The sequence below is a fragment of the Sciurus carolinensis genome, chromosome 4 (genome assembly GCF_902686445.1).
Source record: "Sciurus carolinensis chromosome 4, mSciCar1.2, whole genome shotgun sequence".
NCBI classification, from domain to species: domain Eukaryota; kingdom Metazoa; phylum Chordata; class Mammalia; order Rodentia; family Sciuridae; genus Sciurus; species Sciurus carolinensis.
In genome coordinates, this window is record NC_062216.1 from 134848720 (window position 1) to 134866094 (window position 17375).

Consider the following 17375-nt stretch of genomic DNA (forward strand, 5'->3'; position numbering starts at 1 on the left):
AATCTGAGAGAATCTTCATGACATTACTGAGTGGTTGAATTAACCTGCATAATAATACTTGGATCTTCATATTACTGAACTGTTGAATTAAACTGACTCTAGACTTCTTATTGCAAGAAATAATAAAGGTCCTTACTATTACGTCATTTTTAGTCAAATTTTCTGTTACTGAAAGCCAAAAATACTCTAAATAATATAAAGAACTCAGGAGAATAATATATACATCATTATAAATGCTGCCTTAGAAAGATATCTAAGTTAAAGATAAAGTGAAAAAAAGCAAGGTGTGGAGCATTTTGCATAGTTAACATGGAAGGTTTTAAGGACATATGTACAGATATACACCTATTTCTCAGACTAAGAAATGTGTTGTAGAGCAGTTTTCGTCATTGTGTGAACATCATAGATTAGACAAACCTAAATGCTTTAGCCTACTGCATATCTAAGTTATATGATACAGTTTATTGTTTCTAAGACCACAATGAAAAAAACATGAGATTAAAACATGCACAAGAGAAAATTACACAGTCAAGAAATGCAGTAAACAAACAAAAAAAAAAAAAAAAAAAAGAGAGAGAGAGAGAAAGATGCTCAAGGCTGCTGGAGGTGTAACTTGGCATACTGTTTCACAGTAACCTTTCTTTCTTTCTTTTTTTTTTTTTTTTTTTCTTTTTTCTTCAGTACTGGGGATTAAACCCAGTGGTATTCTATCATTGAGCTACATCCCTACCCCTTTTTTATTTTGAGACAAGGTCTTGCTAAGTTGTTGAGGCTGGCATTGAATTTGTGATCCTCCTTCCCTGATGGCTGGGATTACAGGTATGTGCTACCTCAATTTCACAGTAACCCTTTTTTTCAATAAGTAGTAGAACACTCTAAAATAGCAATAAAAACATAAAAAAAAAAGTGTGGCAAATTCATAAACCAGTGTCACAGTCATTTATTATCATTATTGTATAATAAGTACCATGCAAACTTATATGTGCTATACTTAGAAAAAATACTTTTAGTAGCCGAGTGTGGTAGTCCATACCTATAATCCCAACAACTTGGGAGGCTGAGGCAGGGGAATTGCAAGTTCAAAGCCAGCCTCAGTAACTTAGTAAGGCCTTCAGCAAAGCCCTTCCTCAAAATAAAAAATAAAAAAGGTTGGGAATGTGGTTCAGTGATTAAGTGCCCCTGGGTTGGATCCCTGGTACCAAGAAAAAGGACTTTAGATAAGTTATTTCACTTTTATTTTTTTAATGCAGTAACTTTGGCCATGTCACCTTCTTTCTGAGTGAAGTTTAGAAGGGTATGATAATCTAGAATAGAGGAATACCATATACTGTAGCTATAATAATTTGGCTGCTCTTACTTCCCAGACAAAATATCTAATGGACTGTCTTGGCTCATTTACCATGTGTAGATTTAGAAGTGGGAAGAAGTACTTTCACTATTGGAAGTTCTTCTTAGTTTTTACTAATAAGATTTAACCAGTCTGGGAATTATTTAGGAAAGAAAGATAAAGAAAATATTAAGAGGACTGAAAAAAAAAATGGAACTACAAAATGAAAGATTTAGGATAGAAAGCAGGAAAAATTTTTTGATAGTAAAAACTTCATAGATAGAACGGAAGTTGATTGCAGAGATTGTGGAATTTCTATTATGACAGTTTAAAAGAAAATTATTATGTAAGATGGTATTATTATTATTAGAATTAAGGAGATGAAAGAGATTTTGAAGAGTACCTATTCCAAATCCTTTATTTCACAGATGACAAAACTGAGGTTGAGAAATTAAGTGAAATGATAAAAATTATACTATTAATTAGCTATACAGCCAGAAACAGTATTTTCTTTTAATATTTTTTCTTTGACATCATATTTGTTGAGAATTATTTTGTCCAAAGATAATAGTATAAACTAGATGACTTCCTAAAGTCCTAAATAAATTAAGAACATTAGTCAAGAACTAAAACTATAATTTATCATAATCAGAGATTGGTTTCACTGGGGTCCATGGATAATGCTCAGAGAGTTGCTGAACCTCTTGCAAATTTGTGTGTATATATGTTTGGAAATCTGTAAGTTCCCAGCGCATTCCCACTAACAGCTAATGTTCCAAAAGTGAAATTTATTATCACCCTCAGGGAATAAAATTAGGCAAAATTCTTTAAATTCAAAGCTGACTGGGTGTGGAGGAAAATGCATGTTTGGGAGATTCCCAAGATGTTCATCTACATCACAGACTTTTTCTACCCATTTTTTAAAAAAGAAATGTCTAGAAAATTTATCAATTCATAACCAAGAAATGAAGGGAATATATCCTAAAGTTAAAAAAGGAATAAAAAGTTGGCATGTACACAAAGATGTAACCTGAAATAGCAGGGAAGAGTGGATGGGCTTACTTCCTAATTTTGCCATCTTATCCACCCAACTCATATCAAGATATGTGGATAAACATTCTAAATTCTGAGATTCACACCAATATTCCCAAATTTGTGGAGAAGTAAACCTCATTCTCCTTATACTTTTCAGTTTCTCACTATACATTACTAGAAATGACTATAAGATAAGAAAGCCTGGTGAAATGGGGAATATAAATCTTGGGGTTGACTTTCTGATAAGCAAAGACTTTAATGCTACCACTGAGACAGGAAAACTACTTGATGCCTGAGGATGTTCCCCTATGGGAATGAGATATAATTCTCACTAGATGGGGTGGACAAAAACTCAGGACTCAGGTTTTCTAATGCAGCCTGTATGATGTCCTTGACCAAGCTTCTCTCTTCTACATAATTTCCCTGAGGTGCAGAAAAGTAAACAGGAGATTAAATACTTAGTCCTCAAGTAGAAACTAAGACTGGAAACCAAACAGGACTCAGATATGGAGGAAAGAACATAAAAAGGTCACCCATTGTTTTAGTCAGCTTTTCACTGCTGTGACTAAATGATTTGACCAGCACAATTATAGAGGAAAAGAAGTTTGAGGGCTCACAGTTTCAGAGGTCTTAGTCCATAGAAGGCCGGCTCCATTACTCAGGGCTCAAGGTAAGGCTGAACATCATGGCAGAAGAATGTAGCAGAGGGAAACAGTTCACATCATCAGAAAGCAGAGAGAGAAGAGACTCCACTCTTCAGATACAAAATATATACCCCAAAGCCACCCCCCAATTCCAAACTCCTTCAGTCACACCCTATCACTTCAATTAATCCAGTCACACCCTACCACTTAGATTAATCCCATCAGGGATTAATTCACTGATTAGGTTAAGACTCTTACAACCCAATCATTTCTCCTCTGAACCTTCCTGCATTGTCTCACATGTGAGCTTTTGGGGGACACCTCATATCCAAACCATAACACCCATGCTCTGTCACAGAATGACTATCAGAGCTGTCAAACCTGAGCAACATGGAAAGAAACAGCATGGCGCATGAAGAACTTGACCTGCACACAAAATGTGTACGAATCAGGGCCCCTATAGGAAACAGAATTCCTTCCACTTGGTCCAGATGGAGAAGAGTTAATGAAAGTACTACTTAGAGCAAAATGGTCTAAGGGGACAAATGAGAGGTAGTAAGTATCCAGAACTAGAAATACCTTTCAGGCTGAAAGGGCACAGAATGGGAAAGAGAGTCTTACAGAAATTGAATGAGAGCTGTAAGTTTAGAAAAAGCACTATCAGGTAAGCACTGTAGACTAAGGGATGAGCTTGTCAAGGCAGGGTGTAACTGGAAGGAAGTACTCTGACTTCTTTTTCCTCCTGCCCTCCTGCCTTCTACTAGTGCCTCTCATTGGCTAAAACCAAATAATGGCCAACTGCTGGATGCAGTTTTGCTAGAGTATAGAGGCAGAAAAAAGAATGGATTTGAAATGGAGGAGGGAAGGAAGAATTCTGATTAATTTTATTTTAAACCAAAATATACCATCTCATTCTTAACAAAGGGGATAGAATATTATTTTTCCTCCTGCCAGGGAAATAAAATTATATGAAATTTTGTTCATATATAGACTCATACATGTCTTCCTTGTTCCTTAACTTTTTCATTTATAATTCATTCATTTAACAAATAATTATGGTATAGCTACTTGATCCTATCCCCTTTTTAGAATAGCTACTTTGAGAAATATGATAAGTATTATGTATAAAATTGTTATTCTTGTTCTTATGAAGACTATCATTCATAAATCACTTACATCAATTAAAATGCATTAAAACATATTATAAAAATTCCCAGTATGAAAAATTTCATTTATAAAAGGAAACAGTATGTGTTAAAATGTGTATTTCACATTTTAAATAATCCTAGATTTGAGCAACCTTTTAGGGATTATATGCCCTTTTTAAAATCTGATGAAAGCTATGGATCTCTCTAGAAAAAATGTACAGAAGGGCTTTCAATGATACTGTCTCTGGCAGGAGCAGGGCAGGGTCTTAAGCTTACTCGGAACCTTTCTTAGATACTCTTCCTCTCTCTCCACTTGCAGGTACTCAGGGATTTTGTTTAGACTTACTGGTGCCCTGGAACATTGCACAATAATGGTCAAAAGGCAAAGAATAAAACCTAGTGGCACTTTCTACCACGGCCTCAACTTGAGTTATTCCTAAAGAGTAGTAAAATGATGGAACATTGGTGCATAACAAGAGAAATCTGTCCCTACATACAGAATGAGGAAGGTGTTGAGAGGTGTTGAAAGGTCTCTGAGGAATCTTGCCCTTGCTAGGAAATCTTTTCTTCTTTCCTGAGTGCAATCAACCTACAGTTTCTGGAAGCAGGATGTGTTTGTAGACAAGTTCAGATTTAATAATTCACTTGGACCATTTTCTCTCCCTATCCCTTCAATACATACATTGCTTCAAATCCCCATTTTTTTCTCAACAGTTTCTTTCCTCTTTTTTGTAAGAGATAGTGATAACCCTTGAAAGCTGACTCCAAGTTATTAATTCCACTCTCTTAAGGGATGTGAACAGCTTAGTCTTCAAACATTCTCCAGAAATGAGAAATCTGCCTATCACACAGTTATGATTTGTCTCCCAAAGTTTCATGTGCTAGAAGCTTGACCCCCAATGTACAGGAATTACATGGTGGTCCTTTAAGAAATGGGGTCTAAGGGAGGTGATTGGATCAGGACTGCCCTCATGAAGGGACCTATATTGGTCTATAGGTCTCAAAATTGGTCTCAAGGGGTGTGTTAGGTCTTGCAGGAGTGGGTTAGTTCCTTTGAGAATGAGGCCTTCACCAGAGGCTGATGCCAGTGTCATGCTCTTCCACCTCCAAAACTGTGAGCTAAATAAACTTCCTTTCTATAAAAAGTATCCAGCCTCGGGTATTTTGTTATAGCAACACAAAACGAACTAAGACACACGCCTACCCCTCCCCTAATGAAAGTAATGAGTAATAAAAGTTGTATATTCCTTCTAAAGGAGCAAAGTTTAGAGGGTAAATAACCAGTTCTGTTAAGTCAGATTGAATGTTTTGATCTTGCTGGATTTTTTTTTTTTGGTACTGGGGACTGAACCCGGGACACACTTAACCACTGAGCCATATCCCCAGCCCTATTTTGTATTTTATTTATAGACAAGGTCTCACTGAGTTGCTTAGTGCATCAAGGTTGCTGAGGCTGGCCTTGAACTCATGATCCTCCTGCCTCAGTTTCCCTAGCTGCTGGGATTATAGGCGTGTGCCACAACGCCCAGTCTGTTGGATTCTTATAATTATACAACTTGATTTTGGGGGTTTCAGGCCTTACACACTTTATACACTGTATTATCTATTGTTGTATAACAAATTATCTGCAAATTTAGCAGCTTAGGAAAATATATACTTATATTTTACAAAAACTTGTGGATCAAAAATCCAGGGGAAGTTTAAGTAGGGGACTTTGGCTCAGGGTCTCTAAAGAGCTTGCAGTTGAGGTGTAAGCTGGACTTGCAACCATCTGAAGGCTTGACTAGAGCTGGATGATTCACTTTTAAGATTACGCACTCACATGCTTGGCAAGTCAACGAGGGTTGTTAGCAGCAGGCAATAGCTTTGTGCCAGATGGACCACACGGCAGGACTCTGTGGGTGTCTTTAAGGTATGGCAACTGGTTTCCCTATGTTAGGGATACAAGAATGAACAATGCAGAAGCCAAGATGTGTTGTATTACTTGGCCTCCAAAGTCATACCCCTTTTTCCTACAATATCTTATTGGTTACACAGTTCAACCCTACTCACGTGTCAAAGGGGAAAATGCCAGGAAGCAAGAATCAATGGTAGCCTCCTTGGAAGCTGGCCATTACCCATGCCAAATTCCACATTTTCCTTTAATGCTCCAGTTTGAATTCTTCTACATCAATGAATCATACTGAATATGATTGCAAAAAATTGTCTCCACTTTGCTTAAAATAGGATTATAGAGTACTGTTATATGAACTTGCTTTCTTTGGTTAAAATAGCAACCCCTGTCTCATCCCAGTTCTAAGTAGTCAGTATTCTATTTAGTTCTGGAGTCCACAATTCCAATGAGACATAGAAATCTGTGAAATGGCTTATAAGAATGTTTTATCATTAACATACTTAATTAGAATTCAAAGTACTATGACTACAGAATAGTATTTAGCTAGACCAAATAATCTGTCATCTTAAAAAATATTTCTGACTAGATTGTGATTATTCTTTCCAATATTCATGCAGAACAAGTGTTTAATAAGTAATTGCCAAATGCTAGAACTAATAACGAATATAGTAAATGTGCAGTCTGCAAAATCAACGCATAAAAATTGTTTTTCTATACACTAACAATGAACTATTTAAAAAGAAAATTTAAGAAAACAATACCATTACAATAGCATCAAAAAGAACAAAATAAGAATAAACTTAACCAAAGAAGATACTTTTACATTTGAAATCACAATTCATTGATGAGAGAAATTAAAATAATATACAAATAAATGGAAAGACTTCTCATGTTTATAGGGATTTGATTAATATTCAGATTCATAGATTTAATTAAAAATGTTATAATGTTCATAGTACTGAAAATTATCTACAGATTCTCTGCAATCCCTTCCAAAATCCCCATGGCATTTTTTTTTATAGAAGTTGAAAAAAATCCTAAAATTCATATGGAATCAGATAAGACTGAATAGCCAAATATTATTTGGAGAAAGAACAAAGTCAGAGGCATGACATGTCCTGATTTTTAAATATATTAGAGTGTTAACGGTAATTAAAAAAGTATGGGACTTGCATAAAAGTAGATAAAGACTTCAATGGACTATAATAGAAAGCCCAGTAATAAACCACACATACGTGGTCAACTGATCTTTGACAATGGTACTAAGAATACACAATGTGGAAAGGCCACTTTCTTCGACATATGGTACTGGGGAAAGTGGATATCCATATGCAAAAAGGGAAATTTGGGTCCTTATCTCGCACCATACATAAAAATCAATTAAATGGGTTAAAGAATGAAATGTAAGACCTGGAACTGTAAAAATTCCTAGAAGAAAACATATGTGAAAAGCTTCATGACACTGGGCTTGGCAACGATTTCTTGAATATGACATAAAAAGCACAAGCTACAAAGGCAAAATTAGAGAAGCAGGATTACATGGAGCTAAAACATTTTTATAGAGCAAAGGAACCAATCAACAAAGTGAATACAACCCACACAATGGGAGAAAATATTTGCATATCATATATCCAATAAGGGATTAATATCCAAAATATGCAACAAACTCCTACAACTTAATAGCTAAAAAAACAAAACCCCAGATAACCCAGTTAAAAATGGGTAAAGGATTTAAAGACAAATGGACAAACAGTATATGAAAAGATGCTCAATACTACTAATTATTGGGAAATTCTAATGTAAACCATGAGATATCACACCTGTTAGGACAGTACTATTAAAAACAAACAAACAAAAACAAAAGATAACTTTCGGCAAGGATATGAAGAAATTGAAAACATTGCACAATGTTGGTAGGAATGCAAAATGATACAGTCACTATGGAAAATAGTATGACAGTGCCCTGAAAAAAATAAATAAAAATGTTGAACTACCACAGTATTCAGCAATCCCACTTCTGGGTATATACCCAGAATTGAAATCAGGAATTTCAGAGAGATTCATAAGAACTCCGAGGCAGCATTAATCACAATAGCTAAGATTTGGAGACAACCTGAATGTCCATTGGTGGGTGAATGGATTAAGCAATTGTGTTGTATAAATACAGTTGAATATTATTCAGTCTTTAAAAAGAAGGAAATCCTGCTGTATGCAACAACATAGATAAACCTGGCAACACTATGAGAAGTGAAATAAGTCATTCACAGAGGGATGAATTCTACATGATTCCATTTATGTAAGGTATCTAAAATAGTCAAACTGACAGAAACAAAGACTAGAATGGTGGTTGGCAGGGTCTGGAGTGGAGGGAAAATAGGCCGTTTCCATTTAATGGGTTTGAAGTTTTTTAGTTATATAAGATGGGTACGTTTAAAAGATCTAAACAACATTGTGCGTACTGTTAACAATGCTTATTTTGCACTTAAAGATTTGAAAGAGTAGGTCTCTTGTTAAATGTTCTTACCACAACTAAAAATCTATTAAACGAAGCAAGAAATTCACTGAGGATAATTACAACAGAAGAAATATGTGATAGTGGCAAGAGCAGTTGATGGGGAAAATTCAAGAGGTTTCTAGATGTGATCCTACTACTAGAACCAGGGGTTCTGTAACTTTAAGAGGGTTTCTACATTTCTCAACCATCGTTTACTCATTTGTGAAGTGATAAAACTGGACTAGAACTGAATAATGCCATCTTCAGTTCCAGTAGCCTCTGATGTTACACGTGAAACCTTATTTCTATAATATCCCACATCCCCTCTAATCTGTCTTTAAATCCATTTCACAATTCTTCTCTAACAAGGTCTAGTTTTCTCTTTTGAATTTTTATTTTTTTAAGCTACTATTCTGCATAATTTTATGCAATTCTTTTGTCAGCCTATCCAATCAGTGTACTTTTTGGCTGTGCTTACACTCCAGTGAATATATTGTCTCAAATTTGGGCTGTGCTGTTAAGAGCTCTATAATTACCAAGATGAACTCTGATTATATCTAATGTGTTCATTTTGGTACATACTGAACCCAGTCCAATTCAACGTTTCTGAAGAATATCTGCTCTTGCTTTTTTTTTTTTTATATATATATTTTTTATTATTGTATACAAATGGGATACATGTTGTTTCTCTATTTGTACATAGAGTCAAGGCATACCATTTGTGTAATCATACGTTTACATAGGGCAATGATGTTTGATTATTTTTTTTTCCTTCCCCCCCACGCCTCCCACCCTGCTCTTGCTTTTGTTATTGTTCAGTTGTTCATTTAAGAACTATTTGTCTTAACAGTAGTGAGCAAGGCAGTCATAGATCCTAGCTAAATTGTTTTGACTTCAGTTTTTAGTATTTTCTCTGTTTAAGTTATATAATTCTTAGAAGTCACAAATATAAATGTGTATAGCAGCGCGGGTGAAAGTCTTTTCTGTTGTTCATGCCTAGGTTCTTCACTCGTTCACTTATTCAATACTTTCTTAATGACACCTCTCAATTTTTTTCAATTTCCTTTCTTTACTCTCATCTTCTATTCCAAGTAAATGCGTGGCATAAGGAAGGGTATGGAGGAGCAAGATGAAAACTGGAACGAAGTAAAAATGATTTCTGAACGTATTAACATGTTCTTAAAGCAATTTGGTGCTGGAAAGGCAGAACCCTAACTCTGTCCAGTTCTGCATGATGATTCCTGGTTTGGGGCAGGACTAAAAGAACGAAAATCAGCATGAACTGAGAAAAGAAAAAGCAGCTGTGCTGGGAGGGTAGACAAGTACAAAGCCAGCTGCAAAGTTAATCTTCTTTTCCCCCATAGCCATGAAAGCCATATCCCCTTTTACCAAGGAGCTCTTTTCATTTACCACTGTGGGTGCCCAGCTACTAAGTTGCCCTAGCTCAAGACAACATCCAATCCCTTGTTATTTCCTCCTTTTCCTCATCCCGCCTCAGAAACAATGTCCAATCCTGAACTGATCCCCAATCTCCCCAGACCCTCCTCAGGCTCCTTTGGCGGGAACCTAAATCCTGTCGTATTTGCTTCCTCTAGTGCGCCTTTTCTCCAGATTTACAAATAAATCTAATTTTGTGGAACTGCAGGCTTTTTTTCTAGTGATCTTTGGCTGGTTTGACTTAAGTAGTAGACAGGCTGGTATCAGGAACCACAGTTGATAATTTCCCGATCTCTGTTAATCTTCCTCGGAGCTATTTTGATGTACAATTTTTAATAGCTATAAAACAAAGACAAATGCTTTCTAAAACTGTGCCGTCAGCCCATTTCTAGGACGCAATCTTCCCCTCGCATTTCTATATCATTTATAGTTCTAATATCCTTTTAAAAATGGCTTTAGGCATTTTATCTGGGTCGCGTGCGCTTCAATGAATTCAGTTTAAATGACTGCAATTCGGAATTCCTGGATTTTATTAAAATGCAGCAGATGGGGGTGTGTGGGCTTTAAGCTCGTATTTTTTTATGTGGTACTAACTGAAAGCCAACGAGGGCAAGCTGGGATCATTTAAAAACGTTTCTCCTGGATGAAGACCCATGTTTTATCCGAGTTTTTCTATACCCCCGCGCTCCCCGGAGATACAGGTTGGGAGGTGACCTTTTTGACTGTGGAGGAAAGGGATGCTTCTTTCGTCTTCAGGAACGCTGCGCGCCTGGACTAGAGCCCGAGCGCCCCAAAGCCTCTCCCTGCGGCCGGGTGCTGGCTCCGCCCGGGTCTGAGGAGGGGGTCCGGGGTGGGAGAGCGGGGCACGGGGCGTGGGCCTCTAGGGGCTCCGGAACTCTGTCTTTGCTCCCGGGTCGCCACTAGCTCCCCCAAGCGAACCTATCAGCGGCCGCGCCGCCTTCCCGGGGTGGCCGAGGCTCACATCTGCCTGAGGCCGGGGATCCGCCCCCCGGCCCGGCGCCCACGCCCTGAGCGGTCCTCTGGCCCCGGCGCAGTGCAGCAGAGCGCGCTCCCGCCCGGGTCGGTCGTGCTTGCGCGCACGCGCGCAGGGACCCGCGCCCTCCGTGCGGGGAGGGGGCAGAGGGGGCGTCACGGGGGCCGGGGAGGGAGGAGGAGGCGGCCGCGTCGCCTCCGGCCGGGCTTGCGCTCGCCTTGGCGCTCGCCCTCCGCCTCGCCCGAGCCCCGCGAGGGTGAAACGCTTTCTCCCGGCATGCAGCGGGAGGAGGGATTTAACACCAAGATGGCGGACGGCCCGGATGAGTACGATACCGAGGCGGGCTGCGTGCCCCTTCTCCATCCAGAGGTGAGGGACCGCGCCGAGCGCATTCCTCCCCTGCCGCCCCGACCTTTCTTCCCCAGACTTGCTGATGGTGGTGACCGACGTGTGGAGGGTAGAGGGACGTGCCGAACTTGAGGAGGGTGGGGAGGCGAATCCAGGCCCGAGCGCGGCTGCGAGCGGATAACGGGGGAGGAGATAGCGGGGCGGGCCCGACCGGGGCGGGCTCTGGGACGCAGTCCCTGGCTGTGTGGAGGACCGAGGTGGGGCTGGCGATGGTTCTGCTCTGCCGTCGCACTGCTTGCGGGTGCACAGGCGACCCGGGCCTGGAACCGTGGCTTAAGCCCCGAGTGTTCCTCCAAGCCCAGGAGGGCGAGGAGGAAGCGCGTCTGTTTTGGATATGTTCTTTTCCTTCGCTGCCGAATGACGCTGTTCCTTCCGTTTAGCTCACTGTCGGAGGACAGTTTCTTGGGCATAGTGATGTCCCTCCAGTTTATGCCATAGTAGCACCTCGGGGCACCTTGTGGCAGGTGCCCTTATTTGAGTATTTGTCCTTAAGCGATGAAAAAGAGAGGTCATAACTTTTGGGACTAGACCCACGCTCACATTAGCTTGTCAAAGTGCCGCTTCTTTTTTTTTGGGAATTAGGGGAGAAGAGTGCAACACGTTTCCCATCACAATCTGAGTATCTTCCCGTGTAAGTAGAGAGTTCTCTGCTCCAGGATCAGTCACGTTCTGTACTTGTTTACTTCTTAGTTTGAAGCTGAGCTAGTGCTAGTTAAGGCCTGGAAGCAATTCTTGATGCATTCTGGGTTTTAATGATCCACAGTGACCTGGAGCTGAGGGAGGGCCGCGGCTTCCCGAAAAACTCAGGTAGTTTGAGGTTCTGGAAAGAAGACATATCAGTATTTTGTTATGGGGTGAACAGACATGGAAGTCTTCTAACCTGGTTACTTTGCATTAGAATGATTCTATTTCTGGGTTTGTAGCCCGCTCCTCTTTTTAAAATAAAATGTAAATAACAATCACCTTCTCATATGTTAATGCTCAGCCACCCACTTATTCATCATTTTGGTTTATTTAAAACTGTTGGGACAGTTCCTTAGGAACTGAGAAGATAAAATAAGATAATGTATTTTTGTTAAAAAGTGTTTTCCTTCTCTCTTGGAAAGAAAACCAATGATGATCAGTGGAATAATATTACTTTAAACTCCTTTTTTGGAGAGAACACAGCTTTGGGTCAGACAGACTTGGATTCTAATTCTGAATCTTCAGAAGTAGCTAAGTGATCTGAATCAAGAATGTTATTTCTTTAAGCCCCAATTTGTTTATCAGAAAATAGAGATGTTTCCTAATTTGCTTGCTGTTAAAAGATTAGGTGAGACTATATTGAGGTTTAATAACTGGTGGATTGTAGGTGCTCAGTTAATGTTGCTTTTTTTCTTTCCCTCTCAGAAGGAGGGAAGTGTTACACATGTATTTTGGTTTTGGTGAGTGATTTTGAAACTTACGTGGGTTTTAATTGAGTGGAATAGAATCTTGCTAGAATGTTTTTATTTTGCTTTTTATCTTCAAATAAAAAGGTTTTCACTAAACATGTTGAACAAATGAATTATTGATAGGATAAAGAAATTAGCCATTTCTTAAATCTCCAGTTAATATGCAAACTGTCCACTGTTGAAACCTTCCTTAGAGTATTGTGCAATTGGATGAGCAATGAAACTTTCTTTTGAGGCATTTGGGGGCGAGAGAACCTTAATTTTTTAATGAATTAAATAATTATTTAGTTTATTTATCATGTTTGGATCAGGCATTGTTTTGGACTTGAGCATTTTTGTGGTAAGACTTTTTGTGTGAGATTTGAGCATTTTTGTGGTAAATTCAGTGAAGGACTGTATGAACATACTGTATAGGATATACAGATATGGTTAAGAGCCAAAATAACAACATTTTTTTCTGTTGTCAAATTGAAAATCTGGGTTTTACCATTTACTGCCATGATGGTAAGTTGCCTTTTCCTCATTCGGAAAATTGACTTAATATTGCCTTCCTTTTAGAGTTATATTAGGTAGGGTAATGTTTGTAAAGCAGCCTTCACAGACATAGGTTGCCAAGCTAGTGGAACCTTCTAAAAGCCATAGCATATAGTGAATACTGAAAGGGCTGTTACTTTGTTTTCTGTTGAAATAGATGATTATTAGTTTATTGTAATGGAGAATTAAAGGCTTTTTGCAAAAGATGAACTGATTATCGGGGTATAAGTCCTAACTCTGTGACCTTTAACCAGTAGACATTCAACTGTGAATAGTTTTTCTTTGCTTCTAAGGTAAAGGGGCCAGACTAGATGATCCCTAAGATTTCTTTGAACTCTAATGTTCTGATTGTAAATTGTGATTTTTCAAGAGGATCGACTTGGAACATCAAACTATTGGGTACATAGCACTGTATTAGGTTATATAGGTTACTGTTATGGTTTGGACTTGATGTGTCCCCCCAAAAACTTGTGTGTGTGAAACAGTGCAAGAAGGTTTAGAGGAGAAATGATTGGGTTATGAACGCCTTAACCCAATCGGTGAATTAATCCTCTAATAGGGATTAATTGAGTGGTAACTGAAGACAGGTAGAGTGTGGCTGGAGGACGTGGGCATTGGGGACCAGACTTTGGGGTATATATTTTGTATGTGCTGAGTAGAGTGTCTCTGTGCTTTCTGGTTTTCATGTGAGCCACTTCCCTCCCTCACATTCTTCCACCCTAATGTTCAGCCTCACTTTCAGCCTGGAAGAATAGAGCCAACTGTCAAAGGACTGAGACCTCTGATACAGTGAGCCCCCAAATCAACTTTTCCTCCTCTGCAATTGTTCTGGTCAGATCTTTTAAGTTACGGCAGTGAAAAAGCTGACTAAGACAGTTAAAATAAAAAGGATAGTGTATGTTTTTCCAGATGGTGTTGCTCTAGTTAGGAATATATATGCACCTGAAACACCTGACAGAATCCAAGTAAGTCTCAGTACTGTATCCTGTAAGCAGTGTCAGGTTCCTGTCTCTAGAATGGTTAGAAGAAAGACTTTGGTATAGGGACAGATGCCATATGCTGGCCTGCAGACCAGCAGACTTGCTATCGCTGGTCTTCTGTTTCACCTACTACTAGTACATCCTTTGTAAATTGCCTCAGCTCTTTCATATGACACAATACCTCTTCTGCCAGAGTGTCTTAGGAGTCAGAAAGATCTGACTCACCTTTGAACTGGATTGCCTAGATTATCTATGACTTCCATCTCTTTCTTCTTTTTCCCCTCAATTTCAAAACTTGTGCTACTGTCTTTTTTTCTAGTTTCCCTCTGTTTTAAATGGTAACACTTTTTTATTTTACATTTATTTTATCCCTTTTTGTGTCTCATTTTTATTGTTTGGATATTGAACTTAGGTATCACCACATCTACTTTTCATAGATTTAATAAAATCTTTATTTTGAGGCTTATCTTTAGTGATACTGATTTTTGTTTCTATTTTTAGCCTTACTGTGTATTTAGAGAAATATATTTGTATTATATGTATATGAGTTAATTCATTTGCTTTCAGAAAGCAGAAAATTTATTTGAAAGTTGATTTTTTTTCTGGCAAGTTATGGCAACTGTTCTTGTTCAAAGCAAATCTTTCTGTAGTTTTTTAGGATCCGATGCTTTTTTTTTAATTCAGCAAAAATGCTATAGTCATATAGTTGTAATTTAGATTTTAAAATACTATGTCTTAAGCATAGTAACTACTGGGGCAATATAGATAAAATGGAACTAACTGATGACTTCATGTATTGTAGCAGATTCTTCTAAAGCATCATCTCATTGTAGTATTTTACTATTCAATTACAGATGGACAATTCATGAATAAAAGTAAAATATCAAATATTTTAACTTTGGAGTTTGAAAAATCATGATTCAGGGCAATATTTTATTTTTAAAATACACAAATAAAAAATTCACCCCATGGAATATTTATCCAGTCCAAGGATAATAGCTTCATTTTGATTTTTCTTAAAGAATTATAAGCAGCTAAGTCAAAAGTTTTATAAAATTTCAACCTTCTGTGTAGGAAATACTGTGAAGAACTTAATAACCTGTTATAAAGGTTTAAACAATACTTTTTTCATGTTGAAAATGTACCAAACAAATCACTCTATTTTTGAGAATTAATATATACCAAATATAATAGAATCTTTCTTTGATCAGTCAAAATATGACAGCGTCTAAGAGTCATCATCTTTCTTTTTGATTATCAGTGCTATTGTTGAGGATATGGAGCCCATAGGACTGAATTTGCCTGAAGCAATTTTTGTATATGTCAGATGGCTTGTGATTTTTATCATTCTTTTTTTTTTCTTTCCCCCAAGGAAAAAAAGTGAGAAATAGCCAGGTGGTGCATACCTGTAATCCCAGCATATAGGAACTACAGAATTTTGAGTTCAAAGCCATTCTCAGCAACTTAGTGAGGCCTTAAGCAACTCAGCGAGACCCTGTCTCCATAAAATATAAAAAAAGGCTGGCGATATGACTCAGTGGTTAAGTGCCCTGTACAAAAAAAAAAGTGAGGTGTTACTATACCATACCCATGTTTAGCTTTTGAGAATAATTTTCTATTATGAACACTTACTTTATTAAGGATTTAATGAGTGATGAATAAAAATAGTGACTACCCCTAGTTTCATGGGGGAAAAAGGCCCTTTGAACTGAATACAGACGTTCCTTATTTTGTTAATTAGAATCCTCTGGGTTGCAAATGTCAGCAATTCTGTTGAAACATACCTGGATTTAAAAAAAAAAAAAAAAAATTTGCTGTCTCAGTCCCAAAACCCAGATGACAGGAGTCCAGTTGGACTCAAAGAACACTGGAGCCTGAGATGAGACTGCCCTAAGACTCTGCATCTTGTCTCTCTCTCTCTTATTTTCAGCTTTATTTTCTTCAAGTGGAGAGCAGCTTCTTTCCAGTATGTAGTGTGGACACGGATTCCATCTTTATTTATTTTTATTTTTTGGCCATACATCTCAAATCTAACCATTAGAGAGCAACTGCATATTGTTCCTTTTTCCACACTGAAAAGTGGCATCGGATGGTTCCAGTTAGTTTATATGTATACTCCTATGACAATGGCAGTAGCACTGTAATTGGCCAAGATCACTTGGAGATGGTGGAGGAACAGCTGGGCAGACAAAACGATTTGTCTTTTGTACTCTTATGAGGAGTCTACATTTGCTTTTTCTCCAGCCTTCTAGTTTTTAACATATTTCAAGATAGGGATGCTGTGTTCCTATAAAACCTCCTAAAATTAGGCGATAGGCCAGATTTGGGCCATGGGCTATGGTTTGATAACTTTGATGTACACAAGGCATAGACACTCTTAAGAAATTTATGTTAAAATATATTTTAACTCACAATTCTGTTGATCTCTGATATAACTTAATCAGAAATGGATGTATGTGGGAGGTAGGTTGGATGAAGTAAGAATGTGTGTGTGCATTAAAATCTTATGGGGAGCTTTATCAGAATACACATGCTTCCATATATAACCCCTCAAAATTTCTAATTCCCTATGTGGGTTTGTGGTATGTGTATTGAAAAAGTTCCAGAGTGATTTTGATAAACATTTTATTTTCCACTCTCCAATATCACTTTGATATGTGGGAAAAGTTGTATTATAGGAGGGGGAGAAGGTCTTTCAACATGTAAAATATGAGACTTTGTATCGAGAACTTCTAATGTTATCTCCTAATTGTGCTAGACAAAAAATAATGGTAATAATTGCTAACACTTACCAAATTAAAGCTGTGAGCTAGGCATTATCCTAAGCATATTTTCATATATATTCATTTAATTCTCCCAGCTTCGTGTATCTGTTTTACCCATGAGGAAATTGTGACAGAGGGAGGTCAGGTATCTTGCTGAAAAGTGGCAGAATTGCATTTAAATCCTGACTGCCCTTGTTTTTATAGCACAGAACAATGTGGTAGATATGATACAATTGTAGAATTGATTATTGTTTGATAGGCATTAACTATCTAGGGTTGCAA

General features: G+C 38.0%; 1 protein-coding gene and 1 long non-coding RNA gene across 3 annotated transcripts in view; one reads left to right on the top strand and one right to left on the bottom strand.

Moving 5' to 3' along the window:
- LOC124982474 (uncharacterized) overlaps nt 1–11463 on the bottom strand; it is a 70000-nt gene extending 58537 nt beyond the window's left edge. For both annotated transcript variants that reach the window (XR_007108288.1, XR_007108287.1), the window contains exon 1: nt 11309–11463. This is a non-coding gene — a long non-coding RNA (uncharacterized LOC124982474). The remainder of the gene's footprint in view (nt 1–11308) is intronic.
- Nucleotides 11127–17375, top strand: part of Zdhhc17 (zinc finger DHHC-type palmitoyltransferase 17) — an 87424-nt gene continuing 81175 nt past the window's right edge. Inside the window, exon 1 of the mRNA XM_047549163.1 lies at nt 11127–11342. Within this exon, the coding sequence (XP_047405119.1) occupies nt 11250–11342 (93 nt within the window). The 5' untranslated portion in view covers nt 11127–11249. The remainder of the gene's footprint in view (nt 11343–17375) is intronic.